The sequence below is a fragment of the Heptranchias perlo genome, chromosome 10, assembly GCF_035084215.1.
Source record: "Heptranchias perlo isolate sHepPer1 chromosome 10, sHepPer1.hap1, whole genome shotgun sequence".
NCBI classification, from domain to species: domain Eukaryota; kingdom Metazoa; phylum Chordata; class Chondrichthyes; order Hexanchiformes; family Hexanchidae; genus Heptranchias; species Heptranchias perlo.
In genome coordinates, this window is record NC_090334.1 from 60,738,987 (window position 1) to 60,761,682 (window position 22,696).

General features: G+C 40.9%; 2 protein-coding genes across 10 annotated transcripts in view; one reads left to right on the forward strand and one right to left on the reverse strand.

The window, feature by feature from the left end:
• The window catches only part of LOC137326625 (uncharacterized), a 113,559-nt gene that overhangs the window by 53,030 nt on the left and 37,833 nt on the right, over nucleotides 1-22,696 (reverse strand). Inside the window, exons 3-5 of one of the 9 annotated variants that reach the window (XR_010964244.1) lie at nucleotides 19,332-19,529; nucleotides 17,672-17,711; nucleotides 16,910-17,469 (exon numbers count right to left, since the gene is read on the reverse strand). The exons of 1 other annotated variant lie outside the window; for it this stretch is intronic. The gene's annotated coding sequence lies outside the window, so the exon portion shown is untranslated. Of the gene's footprint in view, nucleotides 1-16,909; nucleotides 17,712-19,091; nucleotides 19,217-19,331; nucleotides 19,533-22,696 lie in introns of those variants that run through there. 7 more of the 9 variants (XR_010964241.1, XR_010964238.1, XR_010964239.1 and 4 more) reach the window with 7 other exon arrangements.
• hif1aa (hypoxia inducible factor 1 subunit alpha a) overlaps nucleotides 1-22,696 on the forward strand; it is a 69,727-nt gene that overhangs the window by 33,631 nt on the left and 13,400 nt on the right. Inside the window, exons 3-7 of the mRNA XM_067991910.1 lie at nucleotides 10,129-10,274; nucleotides 10,628-10,712; nucleotides 13,517-13,629; nucleotides 15,948-16,150; nucleotides 21,240-21,346. Coding sequence (XP_067848011.1) covers nucleotides 10,129-10,274; nucleotides 10,628-10,712; nucleotides 13,517-13,629; nucleotides 15,948-16,150; nucleotides 21,240-21,346 — 654 coding nt within the window. The remainder of the gene's footprint in view (nucleotides 1-10,128; nucleotides 10,275-10,627; nucleotides 10,713-13,516; nucleotides 13,630-15,947; nucleotides 16,151-21,239; nucleotides 21,347-22,696) is intronic.

The following is a 22,696-nucleotide window of genomic DNA, read 5'->3' on the forward strand; positions in this document are numbered from 1 at the left end:
TGGGAGATATACAAAGAACAGCAAAGGTTGTCAAAACGGATAGTAAGAGCTACAAAAAGGAAGAATGAAAAGAAACTTGCAAGGGTTTTCAAAATCAACACATTTTTACAATTATAAGGAAAAAGACGGTGACCAAGAGCAACGTGGGCCCCTTAAAAACTGATGGTGATATTGTAAATGAAAATGAAGAAATGGCAAGCATGTTAAGTAATTACTTTGTGTCAGTGTTTACAGTAGAGGAAGAGGATAGCATGCTGGACACCTCAAGGAAACTAATTTTGAATCAGGGACAGGGACTCTCCATAATTAATATAGGCAAATTAACAGTAATGAAGAAAGTAATGACACTAAAGAGTGATAAATCCCCAGGACCAGATTGTTTCCATCCCAGGGTTTTAAAGGAAGTAGATAAGAACATTGCAGAGCCCTAACTATAATCTTCCAAAGTTCTCTCAACTCAGGAACCGTTCCTTTTACATTAGAAAATTGCACGTCACTCCGCTATTTGAGAAAGGGACACCAGGGAGTTGTAAATCAGTTAGCGTAACATCTGTTGTCAAATTACTAGAGTCTATAATTAAGGATAGTGAATGAACACCTTGAAAATTTTCAGCCGATCAGAGAGCCAGCATGGATTTGTAAAGGGTAGGTCATGCCTGACGAACCTAATTGAATTTTTTTGAAGAGGTGACTAAAGTAGTGGACAGGGGAATGTCAATGGATGTTGTTTCTATGGACTTCCAGAAGGCATTTGATAAAATCCCTCTTAAAAGACTGTTGACTAAAGTTGAAGCTCGTGGAATTGAGGGCAAATTATTGACCTGGTTAGGAAATTGGCTGAGCGGCAGGAGACAGAGTCGGGATAATGGGCAGGTACTCAAATTGGCAGGATGTGACTAGTGGTGTCCAACAGAGATCTGTGAGGCCTCAACTATTCGCTATTAACGACTTAGATGACTGGATGGAAAGCTATATATCCAAGTTTGCCAATGACACAAAGATAGGCAGTATTATAAGCCGTGTAGATGCTGCTTCCGAAAAGCACAGATATTAATAGATTAAGTGAATGGGCAAAACTGTGATGTAGATTTCAATGTAGGTAATTGTGAGGTCATCCACTTTGAACCTAAAAAGGATCGATCAGAGTACTTTCTAAATGGTGAAAAGCTCATAAAAACTGACAGTAAAAGCTTCTACAAGTATATAAAAAGGAAGAGGGTAGCTAAAGTAAACAAGGTCCCTTTTAAAGGATGAGACTGGCGAAATAATAATGGAAAACAAGGAAATGGTGGAGGAATTGAACGGATATTTTGTATCTGTCTTCACAGTAGAAGACACTAATAACATACCAATAATAGTAGAAAATCAAGGGGCAAAGGGGAGAGAGGAACTAAAAACAATCATTATCACTAGAGGAAAAAGTAATAGGTAAACTAATGGGTCTAAAGGCTGACAAGTGATGGCTTGCATCCAAGGGTCTTAAAGGAAGTGGCTACAGAGATAGTGGCTGCATTGGTTGTAATCTTCCAGAATTCACTAGATTCTGGAAAGGTCCCAGCTGATTGGAAAACCACAAACATAACACCCCTAGCCAAGAAGGGAGTGAGACAGAAAGCAGGTAACTATAGACCAGTTAGCCCAACATCTGTCATTGGGAAAATGCTAGAATCCATTATTAAGGAAGTAGTAGCAGGACATTTGGAGACTCATAATACAATCAAGGAGAGTCAACATGGTTTTATGAAGGGGAAATCATGTCTGACAAATTTACTAGCATTCTTTGAGGAAATAACAGGCAGGGTGGATAAAGGGGAGCCAATGGATGCAGTATATTTGGATTTCCAAAAGGCATTCGATAAGGTGCCACTTAAAAGATTACTGCACAAAATAGGAGCTCATGGTGATGGGGGTAATATACTGGCATGAATAGAGGATTGGCTAACTAACAGAAAACAAAGAGTCAGGATAAAAGGGTCATTTTCAAAATGGCAATCTGTAACTAGTGGGGTGCCGCAGGGCTAAGTGCTGGGGCCTCAACTATTTACGATATGTATCAATGACTTGGATGAAGGAACACAGTGTCTTGTGGCCAAATTTGCTGATGATACAAAGATAGGTGAAAAAGTAAGTTGCGATGAGGACACTGTCTGCAAAGGGATATTGACAGGTTAAGTGAATGGGCAAAAATTTGGCTGTGGGAAAATGTGAAGTCATCCATTTTGGGAGGGAAAAATAAAAAAGCAAAATATTATTTGAATGGAGAAATATTACAAAATGCTGCAGTACAGAGGGATCTGGGTGTCCTCATACATGAAACACAAAAAGTCAACATACAGGCGCAGCAGGTAATCTGGAAGGCAAACGGAATATTGGCCTTTATTTCTAGGGGGATGGAGTATAAAAACAGGGAAGTCATGCTACAACTGTACAGGGTGCTGGTGAGACCTGGAGTACTGCGTATAGTTCTGGTGCCCTTATTTAAGGACGGACATACTTGCGTTGGAGGCAGTTCAGAGAAGGTTCACTAGGTTGATGGTATGGAAGGGTTGTCTTATGAGGAAAGATTGAACAGGTTGGGTCTATACTCATTGGAGTTTAGAAGAATGAGAGGAGATCTTATTAAAACATACAAGATTCTGAGGGGACTCTAGGGTAGATGCTGAGAGGATGTTACCCCTCATGGGGGAATCTAAAACTAGGGGGCATCATCTCAGAATAAGGGGTCGCCCGTTTAAGACGGAAATTAGGAGGAATTTCTTCTCCCAGAGGGTGGTGAATCTTTGGAATTCTTTACCCCAAAAAGCTGTGGAGGCTGAGTCATTGAATACATTCAAGGCTGAGTTAGACAAATTTTTGATCAGCAAGGGAGTCAAGGATATGGGGAAAGGGCAGGAAAGTGGAGTTCAGGTAAAAATCAGATCAGCCATGATCCCATTAAATGGTGGAGCAAGCTTGAGGGGCCGAATGGCCTACTCCTACTCCTACCTCTTATGGTCTTATTATGGGGTCCAAAGAGACTTAGAGGTCCATTTATATGGATCATTAAAATGTCATGGACAGGTACAGAAAATATTCAAAAAGGCTAATGGAATGCTGGCCTTTATATCTAGAGGACTAGAATACAAGGGGGTAGAAGTTATGCTACAGCTATACAAAGTCCTGGTTAGACCACACCTGGAGTACTGTGTTCAGTTCTGGGCACTGCATCTTAGGAAGGATATATTGGCCTTGGAGGGAGTGCAGCATAGATTTACTAGAATGATACCTGGACCCCAAGGGTTAAATTACGAGGCGAGATTACATAAACTAGGGTTGTATTCCCTGGAATTTAGAAGTTTTCAAGGTAGTAAGGGAAACTGATAGGGTAGATAGCGAAACTACTTCTGCTGGTTGGGGACATAACCGTAAAAATTAGAGCCAGGACTTTCAGGAGTAAAGGTAGGAAACACTTCTACATGCAAAGGGTGGTAGAAGTTTGGAAAACTCTTCCATAAATGGCAGTTGATGCCAGCTCAATTGTTAATTTTAAATCTGAGATTGACAGATTTTTGTTAACCAAAGGTATTAAGGGATCTGGAGCTAAAGCAGGTATATGGAGTTAGGTCACAGTTCAGCCATGATCTCAATGAATAACGGAACCGGCTAGAGGGGCTAAATGGCCACCTCCTGTTCCTATGTTCCTAACATGGTACTAGTTCATGCCCTGCATTATTAATCCAATATACCTACATTGCACAGCACTATCATCAGATGGTAATGTGAAACCTCCAGAGCAATTTCAAAAGAACATTCACTTTCTGTATACTTAAATTATTACAACAACTTGTATTTACCACGCTTTTAATATAGAAAAACATCCCGAGGCACTTTACATGGACGTATGGCAAAATGGCCGCTAAACCTAAGGAGGTGACTAAAAACTTGATCAGTGACATAGGTGTTAAGGAGGGCATTGAAAAGAGAAGGTTTAGGGAAGGAATTCTAGAACATCGAGCCTGGCAGATTGAAGGCACAGCAGTCAATAGTGGGGCGAAGTGAGGGAGGGATGCTTGGAAGGTTGGAGTCAGACGAGTGGATATTTCTGTTTAATTGAAGTCAAATTTGACTAGTTCAGGTGATCATAAATTGCATGATTTTTTTTTCACTCCTTAATGTCTCATGTCTTTTTGAACCTGTACTGTTATTTCATAATTTTTATGAAACTAGCCATCACCCACAATTTAATTGCAACTGCAGCATGGCAAAGGGTGGCTCTGAATTTTGAAATGCAATATTTGAGATCTAACCATATGTAGACATTTTACCTGAGTACCTATTTTACAAACCAGATTTGTTCCTTGAAAATCATCTCGTGCAGCTATGCAAAATTAATCAGCGAAGGTACTTTTTCTTTAAGAATGGCCGAATAGGCTGTATTTGGAGTACTGTGTACGGTTCTGGTCTCTATTATAAAAAGGATATAGAGGCACTGGAGAAAGTGCAAAAAAGATTCAAAAGGACGATACCAGAACTGAGAAGATATACTTATCAGGAAAGGTTGCTTGGGCTGGGGGCTCTTTTCACTAGAAAAGAGAAAACTGAGGGGTAAGCTGATAGAGGCCTTTAAGATTATAGGAGGGCTTGATAGGGCTGATGTGGAGAAATTGTTTCCACTTGTGGGGGACACCAAAACTAGGGGCCATAAATATAAGATAGTCACCAATAAATCCAATAGGGACTTCAGGAGAAACTTATTTACCCAAAGAGTGGTAAGAATATGAAACTTGCTACTACAAGGATTAGTTGAGGTGAATAGCATTGGTGCATTTAAGGGGAAGCTAGATAAGCACATGAGGGAGAAAGGAATAGAAGGGTATACTGATAATGTTAGATGAAGTGGGGTGGGAGGAGGCTCGTGTGGAGCACAAACAGCAACAGAGACCAATTGGACCAAATAGCTGTAGACTCTATGGGGGTGATTTTAGGAGGCAATTGCAGGTGGTGGGGGGGGGCTCTGGAAATCCTGTTCGGATTCAGAGGTCTGCTTCAACTTCCAAGTTTCCCAGGGACCCATCTGTGTGCGCACAGGCGACCCGAAAATGGAAGTCTCGTCGGCAATTAAAGCCGGCGGGATGACAGTTAAAGAGGCAAATGTACCTCATTGAGGTACTTAAGGCACTTTACCTGTGACAGATGAAGGGATTAGAAAGATTTTTAACTTACGGCTTGCCCACTGCTTCTAATTCATGCCTGGTTAAACCAGGTATGAAGGGCTGGATCAGGGAACAAGAAACGAAATAAATTAAATAATTAAATACAGATAGCAAGAGTTTCTATAGTTATATAAAAAGAAAAAGGGTGGCGAAGACAAACGTAGGTCCCTTAGAGGATGAGACCGGGAAATTAATGGTGGGAAACATGGAGATGGCAAAAATGCTTAACAAATATTTTGTTTCAGTCTTTACGGTAGAGGACACTAAGAATATCCCAACAGTGGACAAACAGGGGGCTCTAGGGGGGGGAGGAGCTTAATACGATTAAAATCACTAAGGAATTGGTACTCAGTAAATTAATGGGACTCCAGGCGGATAAATCCCCTGGACCTGATGGCTTACATCCTAGGGTCTTGAGGGAAGTGGCAGTAGGGATTGTGGCTGCTTTGGTAATAATTTTCCAAAATTCTCTGGACTCGGCAAAGGTCCCGGCAGATTGGAAAACTGCTAATGTAACACCCTTATTTAAAAAGGGTAGTAGGCAGAAGGCTGGAAATTATAGACCAGTTAGCCTAACATCTGTGGTGGGTAAAATTTTGGAGTCTATTATTAAGGAGACGGTAGCGGAACATTTGGATAAACATAATTTAATAGGACAAAGTCAGCATGGCTTTATGAAGGGGAAGTCATGTCTGACAAATTTGCTTGAGTTCTTTGAGGACATAACGTACAGGGTGGATAAAGGGGAACCAGTGGACGTAGTGTGTTTAGACTTCCAGAAGGCATTCGACAAGGTGCCACATAAAAGATTATTGCTCAAGATAAAGAATCACTGGATTGGGGGTAATATTCTGGCATGGGTGGAGGATTGGTTATCTAACAGGAAGCAGAGAGTTGGGATAAATGGTTCATTCTCGGACTGGCAACCAGTAGCCAGTGGTGTTCCGCAGGGGTCGGTGCTGGGTCCCCAACTCTTTACAATCTATATTAACGATTTGGAGGAGGGGACCGAGTGTAACATATCAAAGTTTGCAGATGATACAAAGATGGGAGGGAAAGTAGAGAGTGAGGAGGACATAAAAAACCTACAAGGGGATATAGACAGGCTGGGTGAGTGGGTGGATATTTGGCAGATGCAATACAATATTGGAAAATGTGAGGTTATGCACTTTGGCAGGAAAAATCGGAGAGCAAGTTATTATCTTAATGGCAAGAGACTGGAAAGTACTGCAGTACAAAGGGATCTGGGGGTCCTAGTGCAAGAAAATCAAAAAGTTAGTATGCAGGTGCAGCAGGTGATCAAGAAGGCCAACGGAATGTTGGCGTTTATTGCTAGGGGGATAGAATATAAAAACAGGGAGGTATTGCTGCAGTTATATACGGTATTGGTGAGACCGCACCTGGAATACTGCATACAGTTTTGGTGTCCATACTTAAGAAAAGACATACTTGCTCTCGAGGCAGTACAAAGAAGGTTCACTTGGTTAATCCCGGGGATGAGGGGGCGGACATATGAGGAGAGATTGAGTAGATTGGGACTCTACTCATTGGAGTTCAGAAGAATGAGGGGCGATCTTATTGAAACATATAAGATTGTGAAGGGGTTTGATCGGGTGGATGCGGTAAGGATGTTCCCAAGGATGGGTGAAACTAGAACTTGGGGGCATAATCTTAGAATAAGGGGCTGCTCTTTCAAAACTGAGATGAGGAGAAACTTCTTCACTCAGAGGGTAGTAGGTCTGTAGAATTTGCTGCCCCAGGAAGCTGTGGAAGCTACATCATTAAATAAATTTAAAACAGAAATAGACAGTTTCCTAGAAGTAAAGGGAATTACGGGTTACGGGGAGCGGGCAGGAAATTGGACATGAATTTAGATTTGAGGTTAGGATCAGATCAACCATGATCTTATTGAATGGCGGAGCAGGCTCGCGGGGCCGATTGGCCTACTCCTGCTCCTATTTCTTATGTTCTTATTTAAATAAAAAAACAAAGACGGAAGTGAAAACACTAAGTGAATCTACCATAGCACCATGCTCCGTCATCTCCTGCTTCACTTCCTCCCCCCCTCCCTCCCCCCAACCAAGTCAGCGCTAGATCTTCCATTCCCCTCCACCCTCGTTCTTCCAGTCCAGCGCCGGATGACTTCTTGCGCTCTCTCCTTCTCGCTACCCCCCCCCTCCCCCAACCTTGTGTTGCAGCTCTTGACTGCAGCCTGCCTGTCAATCAGGCTGGTTGCCAGAGAGGACGTTAATCAACATGCGATCGCGTCGGAAACAGTAAGTTTTGATCATGCAGATTTGCCACACGCACCTTCACCCCCGCCCCCCCCCCCCCCCCCCAGGCTGCCAACCCACCACCATTGTAAAATCGAGCCCTATGTAACTGGTTCACACAAGTATTGTGTGCTAATTGTATTTAGATATTGTGATAGAGCATGTATGCCAAAAGGACTGTTCAATATTTTGCCAAGAGACCTAGGTAGAAGCCAATACGATTGTAGCGGACCAGTTAATCATGGTTGTGATTTCAGGGAAGCTGCATGTGCGCCAACCTCATACATGCACAGTTATCTATCACCAAATCTGCATGAAATATAAATGGCAGATTCGGCACAAATATTAGGCAACAACTTTCAATGGAAGTGATTCAAGGGGTATAAATGTATTCATTAAGCAGATAAGATCTTAACTTGTAGACCAGATAAAGCATGAATATTAAAATAATGTCACAAATTAATATACTATAGAGCCATAATACCATTTGATGCACCACAGCAAAATGGCTTATTATGCTGCTGGGCTGTTCAAAAAGCATGTGAAATGGCAGCTACTTTTAGTCGACGAACAGTGGAACATTTTTTAAACATCATCTCGTGTAGCTGCAAAATTAATAGATGGATAAAAAAGTACTTGCTCTTTCTCAGCCGCTGCTTCCTACCTTTTCACTGGCCCCCTTCCCCCCCCCCCCCTCCCAATCATGTTTTTGAACCTATTTATACAACAACAACAACTTGCATTTATATAGTGCCTTTAACGTGCCAAGATGCTTTATAGGAGCGTGATCAGATTTTTTAAAATGACACCGAGCCAAAGGAGGAGATATTAAGACTGGTGACCAAAAGCTTGGTCAAAGAGATAGGCTTTATGGAGCGTCTTAAAAGGAGGAGAGACACAGGCAGACAGGCAGAACGGTTTAGGGATGGCATTCCAGAGCTTAGGGCCTAGATGGCTGAAGGCACGGCCACTAATGTTGTGGCGAGCAAAATCAGGGATGCACAAGAGGCCAGAATTGGAGCAGCGCATAGTTGAGTGTTGTAGAGCTGGAGGAGGTGATAGAGACAGAGGATCGAAGCCTTGGAGGGATTTGAACAGAAGGATGAGAATTTCAAATTTGAGGAGTTAGTGGACCAGGCGCCAATGTAGGTTAACGTGCACAGAGGTGATGGGTGAACGGGATTTGGTGCAAGTTAGGATATGGGCAGCAGAGTTTCGGATGAGCTCCAGTTTATGGAGGGTGGAAGATGGGAGGCCAGCAAGGAGCATTGGAATAGTTGTGTCTGGAGTTAACAAACGCATGGCTGAGGGTTTCAGCAACAGATGGGCTGAGGCAGGGGCAGAGACGTTATTACGTAGGTGGGGTCAGTGATGTGGAGGATTTCCTTCAGCGGCCTTCCCTTGTTCCCTTTATCCATGCTCCTTTTTTGTAAAATAATATTGCCTAAATTTCCATTGCTCCTAATTTCCTACTTAAGATGTCTTTTTTTTTGAGTCCTTTGTCAGTGAAAACACTTTGGATCAACTTTATCAACCCCCTTTTGAGGTGCTTCAGTGTGACGTTATTTCTTTTCCTCATTACTTAAATTCCTGGGCCTTGGTATCATCTTTGGTTGTTCTAAATTGCACCTAATATCTTCCCTATGGTTCTGGTGACCAGTATTGCATACACATTCCTGATAAAGTCTAACCACTGCCCTGTGAAACTTCACCCCTTTTTTTTAATCCTGTCCCTACACTAATGACACAATACCTTATTTTTACTGCAACCATGCACTGAACTGATGGTTTCAAGTATTATTTTCATAGTAACACCCAAATCTCCCTCCTGATCATTATGCTACATGAATGACATATTAGTTTTGGTTCCTTACTTTTTGAATAGTTTTTCTGGCCCATCGCTCCCGTAGTAATTATCTTGCATTTGTTTGCATTGGGCATTATTTGTCGTCGATTGGTCACTTTCCTAAAGTATGCAAAACCTTCCTAAAATGGTTACATCATTCTCCTATTCACTGTGTCTCCACCTTGGATTTAATACCCATTCGTGATGTGGCTTGAAAAGTTTCTATTTTTGGTAGTTCATGCATATGAAGTAGGCTTTTTCAGCAACCAGCTGCCCTGTTATTTTTATGTTGAATTATTTTAAGTTAATTGTAATTTTAGTTTCATTTATCTAAATCGACCAACATGTGCCAGTTTGTCTTCGTTGGTTTACTTGCACCTTTGCAGCAGGAGATTGTGGATTCAAGTGCTGCACCTCTCCCATAGTCTAGACCTGACAGTCACATGTGATACTGATGGAGTGCTGTATTCAGGTGGCATCTTTTGAATGAGATGTTAGAGGGTCCAGTTTGTCTGTTCAAGTGGACATTAAATATCCAGTGGTACCATTCAAAAATAAACAGGCAGTTCTCCTGGCCTCCCTCAACTAAGGCCACCCAAAACAGATCAATGGGTTATTCATTTCATCATTATTTGAGATTTTACTGTGTGCAAAATGGTTGCAATGTTTGCCTACATAAGTCATAGCACAGATACAAGGTGTTATATAAAGGCAAGTTTTTTTCTCTCATATTGCAGTCATTTAGTTTTCAAGCTTGAAATCAAATAAGTGGTGGTTGATAAAAAGAATTTACTTGACTTGTATGTAACTTGTACAGAGGATGCTGAGATGGAAGCTGACCTGGAGAAACAACTCAACAGCTTTTACTTGAAGGCCCTGGAAGGATTTGTCATGGTGTTGACGCAGGATGGAGACATGATCTACATGTCTGAGAATGTCAACAAATGCATGGGACTCACCCAGGTACAGATGATCATGTTTGTCAACTCTGGGTCGTGTGATTGTGACACTTCTCTGTGCAAAGGGAGCATGACTAAATGGGAGGAGTTGAACATTTGTCACTGTTTTATAATATATTTGTATTCACTTCTGTGGAGTACCTGTTCAACATTTTGAATATCCATTCTGATTTTCAAGTACAGGTGCTATAGACTAATTGAGTTTTGAGAACCATGAAGGAAGATGCTTGTCTTGTCCATTTGTTCTAGTTGTGCACAAATCCAGAAACTCCATTTGCAAAAATTGGAGTTTATGCACTTGGCAAATTCCTGAGTACCTATGCTTATCAATATTTTTTTGCTTTTATATGTGAACAGTTTGAGCTGATTGGGCACAGTGTTTTTGATTTCACCCACCCTTGTGATCATGAAGAGATGCGGGAAATGCTTTCACACAGACAGGGTAAGAAAACATTTTGGCATTAATAGTCCTGAGTACACATAGCTGATGACTTTCTCGTTTAATTGTAACTCGTCCCTGCCTTTGGTCTCCAGTAATTCATGCCACATAATCTTTTGCAGTACTACACTTCTGGCTTTTTGTACTGTAAATGAGTGAATGCACTCTGCTACTCATTTTTGTGCATTCTCTTTTTAAAAGACTTTTGGTACTATCTTCTGGCACCATCCTCCTCCTTCCACTGGGAAATTAACATGGTCTTGGCTACACACAATTAATGCTGCTTTCTGATCAGCTAACAGAAGATGCACTTTTTCTGCTTCCCTGGATGGAATGCCTTACTGCACAATAGTCAATCTGTATAAAGAAGCCCAGTAAAGTATTCTTTCTCTTTTCCAACCCAAAGAAATGATCTGTAAATTGCACTGTAAAACTGCATAAATGAAAATTAAAGACTATTGAACCAACTGGTGCTGGTATGGAGTAAAAACAGAAAATGCTGGAAAGCACTCAGCAGGTCAGGCAGCATCTGTGGAGTTAAAGTTTTAGGTTGATGACCTTTCATCAGAACTGGAAGATGTTAGAGATTAACAGTTTTTAAGCAAGTACAGAGCCAGGGCGGAGGGGGAAGAACAAAAGGGAGATCTGTGATAGGGTGGAGGGCAGGAGTGATTAAATGACAAAAGGGATGATGGTGCAAAGCAGAAGGGGTTGATCATGGGACACCAAGAAACAAAAGATGGGTGCAGAGAAGGTGTAAATGGTTATAGCAAAGTGGGAGGGAGACATGAAAAATCTGGCAAAGAGGAGAAGGCTCCCACGGCCCAGGAATGTGGTGGAGAAAGGTGGGTAGACCCCAAGGGTGCAGACCACCCTGCCGGCCATGTACCTATAGGGGATCCCCACTCCAAGCACCAGCCCACACCTCCTTCATTCCCACAGGCTCTGGTGCAGCCATCCTCCATTACCAGTACCTGCTGTCTGAGAGAATGGGAGCGGTAGTTAAGATCTAACGTTGTTTAAACTCGACATTAAGGCCGTTAGGAGTGGATTTATGGGCAGGTTAGAAAGATGAGGTGCTGTTCCTCGAGCCTACGTTGAGCTTTATTGGAGCTGCGTAGGCGGCCAAGGTCAGAGTGGGTGAATATTAATGGCTAAATATATCAAAACAGAGCATATTGTTCACTATTAATAGGCCGGGGGTGGGGGGAAAGAGCAAGAGATTTTTGGGCTCACTAAAGTAAGCTTTGTCCTTGCTGGCAAATGGAGTACTCCCTATTCCTCACTCCTCCTCTGGGTTTCTCGCCCAGTGTCCAAGCTGCTTTCAGACCAAGAATAGCACAGACAAATGCCCTAACACTTTAACTGAAGCCCAGCCTCAGAAGGGCAACACTTGCTGCATCATTGGGAATTGTCACCTCTTATTATGCAAATATCCTTTTGACTTCTGAGAGTGCCAAATTTATGTGGATTTATGGGCAGGTTTTTTTTGTGCTTTAGCCTGCATCCGCTAGTTGGGACTTGTTTTGTGCTCAACCTTTTATGCTCTTTATTGGGATTTGATTACTGTGCTCAATTTGGATTCTAATTTATTTTAAAGCTGCGGCGTAGCACTGTACATTATTTCTAAAAGCTGTCCTTTGGACTATTAATTATTGGTGTATATCATACAAGACAAAATGGGTTTTACATTTTTCCTCATAACTGGTAGTGGGGGAGGAAGAGAAAGATTGAAGAATCAACGCACAGCTGATTTAAACAGGAAACCCCTACATAGTGTTAAAGTTAGCAGCTTGATGGAGATCAACAGTGTGTTACCTACCAAAGGATTGCTGAAGCTGAATGCATACTGTTGGGAGATGATGTTTGGCATCAGGAGAGTGATTTGGTTAGTTTTCTGTGTTCTGGCCGGTCCAGCCACTAGAATCATGGTGATTGTGTGGGAGAGCTGAGAGACAACAGATCAGATTGATTGAGAGACTACTAACTTAAAATTACTGTTAAGAACTATGGCCCCATATTTTTATGAGCAAGTGGTCAGGTCAAAGCAAAGGTTACTGTTGCAACCAAGTAATCAATCCAAATACTTGATTTTTTTTGACATAGCAAATGACATGTAATATTTGCCATGAGCTGTTCAGCAAAAGAAATGGGGTTTCAAGTTTCCTAGGGCTATAATGTGATATGCATATGACTTGGCACAGACGGTGCAGTTGCAAAATGCAGACAGTGTTGAAGACAGGAGCTTATCTAATTAGTTGACTGGGTTAACTGAAATAGAAATAAGTGTGCTCATTTCTAGCCTTTGGCCATTGGTGTAAATATATATAATCTGCTTGCATGTATATTGGGTCCCTGCATCAGCATTTCTAATTAATTATACATGACTTCGATTTCATCATTGCATCCTGTCAGACTAACTAGAATTGATATCTTGCTCGTGAAAATATTCTGCATCTTGAAGATAAATTTTACAGTGAATGACAATTTGAACTTATTGCTTATCTCACTATTTGGCCTCTTCATTACATTGTTATGGAAGTTCAAGCCATGCATCAATCCAACTAAGTGCTAACTGATAATCTAACACAGCAAGGTTGGGATTTAACATTGAGAACTCATAACACATCATTCTATCTGAGTAACTTACTTCAAAACAAACATTTCTGACCTGCTTGGTAAAGCAGAACAAGAACATTCTTACTCCCTTGATCTAAGATTTTCTTTTTGTCACTGCGGCATTGTTTCTGTTACTTGAAAATGCCATGTACATGTTAGTAACTCTGGTTGTGGTTTCTGCACTTTAGGACTTCTGAAGAAGGGGAAGGATCAGAACACCGAACGCAACTTCTTCTTACGAATGAAATGTACTTTAACGAGTAGAGGCCGCACGGTCAATATTAAGTCTGCAACATGGAAGGTGTGAAGTTTGATAGTTGTTGATTCTGTGCTTTCATTAATCTACAGAGCAGTTTTAAAAAAAATATTGTTAGCTTTGCTGAATGAGCGGATTTGGACTTGAAATCTTATAGTTGAGACCTTGGTTTCTTTGAGGAAATGATACTCCAAGTGGGCTGTGGTAAGCCCTATGATATGGTAGACCTCAATGTCCAAAAGGCTTTTGACAAAGTTCCAGATGAAAAGCTATTAATTGAACTTCAAGCTGTTGGGATTCAAGGTAAATCCTGGTAAAGGATGAGAAACTGGTTGAAGGGGAAGGGCAGTGGAATTGGAAGAGGCAGCTCATAAATTACAGAATGAGTTGCATAAAGTATATAAGTGGGCAGAACAGTGGCAAATGAAATTTAATGCAGACAAATGTAAAGTACTACACAAAGGAAGAAAAAAGATTCCGACATACCCAATGAATGGCGTTGCAATAGATTAAGGATGAATCTGAAGGAGACCTTGGAATCTTAGACTAAATGCAAAACATGTCCATCCAACGCAGAGCAGTGATCAACAAAGCCAATTGGATATTGAACTACATAGCCAACTGTAAACAATTTTACAACACCAAGTTATAGTCCAGCAATTTTATTTTAAATTCACAAGCTTTCGGAGGCTTCCTCCTTCGTCAGGTGAACGATGTGATGTAACCTGGAATATTACTGTAAATTGAACTATAGTAGTAAAATTTGGAGACATTGATTCAAGCTGGAGAAGAGCACTTGTAGGACAGGAAATTCTTCAGAGTAATCAAAATAAGTAATAAATGTCCAGAAAGAGTAATTGAAGCAAAAACCCTGTAATCATTTAAGAAACAATTGGATGCTATGGTTTGGGGGGGGGGGGGGGGGAGGAAAACGGGATTCTGGATGGATCAGTGAAAGAGGCCAGTGGGCCTTCCTTATCCATTATTATTTGAGATATTCACAATATGAAGTATTCAGCAGGTAAGCTTAATTTAATTATGCCGTAAATCTTTTTTAATCCTGGTCCTCAAATGCCTCCATGGCCTTTCCTTCCCCATCTCTAATCACTTCCAGCTCTGTACCCTGTCTTCCTGCCACCCACCTCAACTCTGTATTTCTTTAACCCTGCCCTCCTTCCTTCACCCCACTATCGACAGCTATGCCGTCAAGCCACTTAGGTCGCACTCTCAAATTGCTTCCTTAACTCCTTCAGCCCCTCCACCTCCCTCTCTTTTTCCTTTAAAACCCACCTGTCATCTCGCCTAATCTCAGCGTGCCTCTGAAGTGCTTTGGGATGTTTTTCCACATTAAAAAGGTACTATTTAAATACTTCTCCTCCTCCAGCATCTTGCATCACGTGAAGTCATGCATATGAAAGTAATTGGTTAAAGATGTTATTAATCCAGCCTGGGAGGACCATGTAATAAAAAAGGAGTAGATTTGTGATGCTATTAAGTTATTAAAATAGTTCATTAAACCCTGAGCTTAAAGTTACAGGAATTAATGCTGCACAATTTAACTTCTGAAAGAAGTTTCACTACAAATATGATTAACAACTTGCATTTTTATACAAAATATCTGTAAACCAGTCAATCAACTTGATATCTCTTGCTATGGCTTAGTCGCCATTGTAGATCCAGCTTTTGTTCGAAAATGCAAACTGTAGGTTAAATTTGTTTTTTTTTAAACATGTCCCAGGTTTAATCCCTGGTCTGGACTGAGTTATCTAGTTTCAGCTGGGGAGGTGCTAGGGTCCTTCCATCATCCCCATTGTCTCTGGAATTAGTGAGTGAGAATCAGCCAGGATTGCCACTTCTGATTGATTACTATTCATTGACTCTTATTGGACAGTGCATAAGTCAGGATAGGATTGGATCTGCTGGTAAGAAAATTTAATGTTTTTTAAAAAGTAAAATCCCGTTCTTGATTTTTCTGTATAAGATGGGAAAGTACCGAAAGTATTCTCTAGATTTTCCTTCCCCTTGAAGTAGCAAAAACAATTACTTCTCCTTGATGAGCTGGTGGAGGAGATGCAGTTCTAGGACAGAGATGAATGTTTAAATTTATATTTTCTCCTGTCTGAAGAGTTACTGCCTCCCTAAATCATGAACTGATCAGGACTGTTGTATGTCAACAGTGATATTAAAAGCAAGTATCTTAATAGTAGCTGTATTTCTGTGCCAAACAATTTTTATTAAAATGCAAAGATTTTGATCAAGACTGATCAGAATCTGCTTCTCAAAAATTGATGAATTATTTTAAGTAAATGAGGTGCTTAAAACCCTGTTAACTACCAAATGCTGACCTAGATGATCTTTTTTAGGTCCTTCATTGCACAGGACATATTCGGATGTGCAAATCCAGTAATGAACAGACCCACTGTGGTTACAAGGAGCCACCCATGACCTGTCTGGTTTTGATCTGTGAACCCATTCCACACCCATCCAACATAGAGGTACCACTGGATAGCAAGACTTTTCTGAGTCGTCATAGCCTGGACATGAAGTTCTCCTATTGTGATGAGAGGTGAGTTACGTAGCATCAAAATAAACTCTTCTCTCTACATCTATTACTCTTATTTATTTAAAAAGAGATAAAACTTCAAACTGAATGGTAAATTTGTTATCAAGACCAAGGCTTTAACATGTTTGAACAGTTCAAATGTGTCTCGTATTCCCTTCAGATAAAGATTTTTTTTCTTGTAGATTGAAGAGAAAAAGGGGTATAGTAGTGATTTAAAAAAAATAATTTCTCAATGAGTGGTAATTACTTTGGAAGTCTAAAGAATGAATATTATCAAGTAAAGCAGTTTTAATGGTGAGAAATTTGAACAGTTTAAATCTCATTTCCCTTTTGTTAAATCTAACATTTTACACCTGCAAACAGGTTGCTGTAAGCTCTTAGTATTTATTCAGCGATGTGAAGAAAATGCATCATCTTGTCCATGTTGTACTATTTTATTTGAGCCCATAGTATAACATTCCCATCTTATAAATAATTGGGCAGGGTCATTCAGATGCCTCTAATTATTCCAAAAATAACTGTCCAAAAAGACGGCATGTTAACTTTAGTCCATTTTCTTAAGCTGGTAGCTATCGGATTGTTCGCTTGTTACTGAAGCAAGCATTTCTTCTAACTTGTATTTGAGTTCATTAAAGAGAATTAAGCTCATCTGCTTAATTACATTTAACAAAATAGTTGGGGTATGGTAATACAAGCTTCAAAGTTTATGTAAATATTTAAGATTTTTTAGAATCTGTACTTGTTCTAATTTCTGTGTTGACCAAATTTGTACACTGAATTAGTTATAGATTGGGCTAATTAGCTTCATGCCTGTTGCATATAGTTCAGCAATAAAACTAATGGTAATATAAGATCTTTGCATTGAGCGCACCTATTTTTGAAGTGCTGTCCATAAACCCATTCCTATACTAATAGCAAGTATTTAACTTGACTAACTTTCTGAAAAGGTCAATGATATTTATTGAAAATGGAAAAGGCTTGGTATAAAAAAAATCTTGCACATTTAAGTTTGTATTTTATGCCAAGCAAATTCTACTAAATAAGATTAGAAAATACATAGAAATTGGATTGAAATCAATAACTGTCTGGACATTTTTTCATTCTTGCGATGTGGGCATCATTGGCAAGGCCGGCGTATGTTATCCATCCCTAGTTGTCCTGAGGTGGTGGTAGTGGGCCGCCGCCTTGAACCGTTGCAGTCCTCCTTTATAGTGGTTTGATACGAATGAGTAGCATCAGAGGGCAGTTAAGATTCAACCATGTTGATGGGAGACTGGAGTCAACATATAGGCCAGACCGGGTAAGGGCAGTAGGCTTCCTCCCTAAAAGAACATTAGTGAACCAGTTGGGTTTTTACAAAATTCTGACTGCTTCATGGTCAATTTTACTATTGAGCTTTTTATTTCCAGATTTTTTTTTTTTAAAAACTGAATTCAAATTCTCAAACTGCCACAGTGGGATTCAAACTATTAGTCCAGGCCTCTGAATTACTAGTCCAGTAACATAATCATTACACTATCGTACCAATGTTGGGGCAGGTTATTCATTCTCTCCCTCTTGCCACCTGGAAGATAAGGAAGATTTCACACTTTCTAGAACATTAAAGATGATACTGTAGAAATAAAAATTTCCTATTATAACTTTAACACAGGTGACGTTGTGCAATATGATTGTTAAGCCACTTTTCTACCTAATGCTACTTTCAGCCATAGCTTAATTTTTTTTAAAAAAATGAACGGGAAAAGACTATCTGGTCCATCAAGCCTTTCCGGTCCATCAAGCCTTTCCCTTCAGACCTGGTGCAGCCTTATATGCCATCAACCCCACAGTGAGATGATCTCTTGGTAGAGGAACAAAAATGGGACAATTTACAAAAATCTCTGGAAATTCCTCACTGACCCCAAAAGCAATCAAGCACGCTCCAAGAGATCATAACTCACGAGAAACACTAATCCCAGAAACCCCTCAACCTACCGTTATAACTTGCAATGCCCTCTCAGGAACTTGTCAAGCTCCCTTTTGATGGACTTCAGAGAATTCATACTTGCTCCACACTGTTAATCTGTTCCAAAGATCATTGACCACTTCCTAGCATCTAACCTAACTTTGCATACATATTATACTCCTGCTCCTACTTCTCATCCCCATCTAGCTCAAGTAGCTTATCCAACCAGGCAGACAAGGTATCACAATTGTGTAGGACAGGCTGGATGGACCAGAGGGTCTCTTCCTGTCTGTCATAGTTTTACATACAACCTATGAACAAAGTTAAATCTTCTCTAAGCCTACATTCCTTCAATGAAAAAAATCCTCAATTCCTTCAAACTACCCTAAAATGGGTATCATTTTGGTTGTCCTCTTCTGGACTTTTCCACCACTTTGATATCCCCTGTGATGTGTGGGGACTGCAGCTGGACACAGGACTCTAAATGTGGCTGCACCAAGGCCTTGTACAACCTTGGTATTTCTGGTTTTATATTTTATTATCCTAGTAATACACACTATTTGCTTTTCCAATGGACTGATCACACTGCTTGCCAACAGTCAGTGTTTTATACATTACGGCCTCAGGTCCTTCTAATTCCCCCCTCCTCATCCTGAAGACACATTTACGTCATTAGGATCTGGTTCCCTGGAGGTTTGTATGCCTCAGGTATTTGCTGTGTAAATCTGCTGAGCAAGCAGGGTAATGCTGTATTGCACACAACCGCACTTCCTTAAATTGTTTCTATCCTAAAGAGTGTGTCTTTTTTTAAATTGTCTAGTCAGAGTAGTGTGGCTAGGCTTCTCTAATTCAGAGGCCCAATTGCAATAGAATGCAAAGGTGGTTCAATTCACATTTTAAACTGACCAAGAATGTGGCTTACCAACATCTGAAATGGTCTCAGGTAAGATTGAAGAATTGACAAATGTAGCTTGTTAATAGTTCTTGTAGTGGACTTACCTGTGTAAACCTGATTTCCCCAGTATGTCCACTGAACATTGCAACTGACTTAAGAGTTGGGAACACCTGGACCAATGAGACTGTTCATGCACAATGTACATTTTAAGCAGACAAGCTGAATAATCCTGTCCAGAAAGATAAATAAAACTTGTTTGGTTTAAATTTGGTTATCCTGTTTACTTGATGTAAGATAGTGTGTCCTGTAGTTGAGCATGGTGCAGTAGTGTTGCTGAATCCTACCTGCACTTTGTTGTCACTCCAATTTCTTGTCATTGCCTTTGTTAAAGCTCTTGGAGAGGAGTAGGAACAGATTCCCACCATTGAGGAACCATTCAATTTATAGAAGTACATCTACAGTCATGCTTTCTGGCGATTACATCTTGTTTGGCTTCCAGCTGATATGGATCCTGTTTCACTGTAATAGAGACTGTTGCAACTCTGCTGAAATATATGTAAAGCAGCAGTGTGGTCATCTTGCATACAATATAACTTTAACCTTGCTGGTCCAGTTATGAAACTGAAAACCTGAAAATATTTGTTTACTGTTATGTTTCTCAGTTTAGAGATGGGAGTATTTGTTCTTTGAAGCAAGGTTTTTAGTTTTGAATATAAATTCTCCAAGTATTGGAATCAATTCTGAGGGACAAGATAAACTGTCATTTAGAAAGGCACAGAGTAATCAAGAACAGTCAGCATGGATTTGTTAAGGGAAGGTCATGTTTGATTGAATTTTTTGAGGAGGTAACAAGGAGGGTCGTGCATTTGATGTGGTCTATGTGGATTTTAGCAAGGCTTTTGACAAGGTCCCACATGGCAGACTGATCAAAAAAGCACAAGCCCATGGGATCCAGGGGAGAGTGGCAAGTTGAATCCAAAATTGGCTTAGTGGCAGGAAGCAAAGAGTAATGGTTGGGTGTTTTTGGAATTGGAAGGCTCTTTCCAGTAGGGTTCCGCAGGGCTCAGTACTAGGTCTTTTGCTTTTTGTGGTATATAATAATGATTTGGACTTGAATGTAGGGGGCATGATTAAGAAGTTTGCAGATGATACAAAAATTGGCCGTGTGGTTGACACAGAGGAGGAAAGCTATAGACTGCAGGAAGATATCAATGAACTGGTCAGGTGGGCAGAAAAGTGGCAAATGAATCCAATCTGGAAAAGTGTGAGGTAATGTATTTGGGGAGGGCATACAAGGCAAGGGAGTACACAATAAGTGGGAAGATACGTAGAGGTGTTGAGGAAGTGAGGGACCTTGGAGTGCATGTCCACGGATCCCTGAAAGTAGCAGGACAGGTAGATAAGATGGTTAAGAAGGCATATGGAATACTTTATTAGCCGAGGCATGGAATATAAGAGCAGAGAGGTTATGCTGGAACTGTATAATACATTGGTTAAGCCACACCTTGAGTACTGTATAACAGTTCTGGTCACATGTAATTGCACTAGAGAGGGTGCAGAGGAGATTTGAGGATGTTGCCAGGACTGGAGAATTTTAGCTATGAGGAAAGATTGGATAGGCTGGGGTCGTTCTCTTTGGAACAGAGGAGGCTGAGGGGTGATTTAATTGAGCGGCCAGGTAGAGTGGATAGGAAGGACGTATTTCCCTTAGCAGAGAGGTCAATAAACAAGGGGCATAGATTTAAAGTGAATGGTAGAAGGATTAGAGGGCAGCTGAGGAAAAAAACATTTTCACCCAGAGGGTGGTAGAGGTCTGGAACTCACTGCCTGAAAGGGTGGTAGAGGCAGAAACCCTCAACTCATTTAAAAAGTACCTGGACATGCAACTGAAGCGCCGTGACCTGCAAGGCTACAGCCCAAGTGCTAGAAAGTGGGATTAGGCTGGGTGGCTCATTTTCGGCCAGTACGGACACGATGGGCCAACTGGGCTCCTTCTGTGCCGTAAATTTTCAATGACTAAGCAATTATAGATTTGCATACCTACTAAAAATGTTTCGACTCCCTCAAAAGACTGCCTTGAATATAATCTCAAAGTTCTGATCAGTATATCTAGTCTTTTTAAATATAGTCCAAACTGAATTGAAAGAGATGTGGCACTTCATTTTGCAGCATGACAGTTCAGCAGTGAGCCTTGCAAATGAGTGTTTTCCATGCGTGTCAATATATTTCTTTTTTTTTAATTTGCTGTGCAGAATAACGGAGTTAATGGGTTACCAGCCAGAAGAATTGTTGGGCCGCTCTGTCTATGAATATTATCATGCCATGGATTCAGACAATCTGACCAAAACCCATCATGACTGTAAGTCATACTTTTTCTAATGTAACATTCTTGCTACTTTTCTCTCCTCTGCTGAATCCTTGTTGGCATACAGTTCCAAGGATACTAAGCACTTTCCAGACCCTTGCCCAAATGCCATTGTGCAGTGATTGTGTCGGTAGGCTATACAACTGTGCCCATCCCAGCTGCGTATGACGCTGACCACTTACATTTCCAACAGGATTTGATGGATAACATTCAAGTACGGGTTTCCCCTTTCTTGAACACGGCAGCATATAAGGACATAAGAAATAGGAGCAGGAGTAGGCCAATCAGCCCCTCGAGCCTGCTCCGCCATTCAATAAGGTCATGGCTGATCTGATCCTAACCTCAAATCTAAATTCATGTCCAATTTCCTGCCCGCTCCCCGTAACCCCTAATTCCCTTTACTTCTAGGAAACTGTATTTCTGTTTTAAATTTATTTAATGATGTAGCTTCCACAGACCTACTACCCTCTGAGTGAAGAAGTTTCTCCTCATCTCAGTTTTGAAAGAGCAGCCCCTTATTCTAAGATTATGCCCCCTAGTTCTAGTTTCACCCATCCTTGGGAACATCCTTACCACATCCACCCGATCAAGCCCCTTCACAATCTTATATGTTTCAATAAGATCGCCTCTCATTCTTCTGAACTCCAATGAGTAGAGTCCCAATCTACTCAACCTCTCATATGTCCGCCCCCTCATCCCCGGGATTAACCGAGTGAACCTTCTTTGTACTGCCTCGAGAGCAAGTATGTCTTTTCTTAAGTATGGACACCAAAACTGTATGCAGTATTCCAGGTGCGGTCTCACCAATACCTTATATAACTGCAGCAATACCTCCCTGTTTTTATATTCTATCCCCCTAGCAATAAAAGCCAACATTCCGTTTGCCTTCTTGATCACCTGCATACTAACTTGTTGATTTTCTTGCACTAGGACCCTCAGATCCCTTTGTACTGCAGTACTTTCCAGTTTCTTGCTATTAAGATAATAATTTGCTCTGATTTTACCTGCCAAAGTGCAAAACCTCACATTTTCCAATATTGTATTGCATCTGCCAAATCTCTGCCCACTCACCCAGCCTGTCTATATCCCCTTGTAGGTTTTTTATGTCCTCCTCACTCTCTACTTTCCCTCCCATCTTTGTATCATCTGCAAACTTTGATATGTTACACTCAGTCCCCTCCTCCAAATCGTTAATATAGATTGTAAAGAGTTGGGGACCCAGCACCGACCCCTGCGGAACACCACTGGCTACTGGTTGCCAGTCCGAGAATGAACCATTTATCCCAACTCTCTGCTTCCTGTTAGATAACCAATCCTCCACCCATGCCAGAATATTACCCCCAA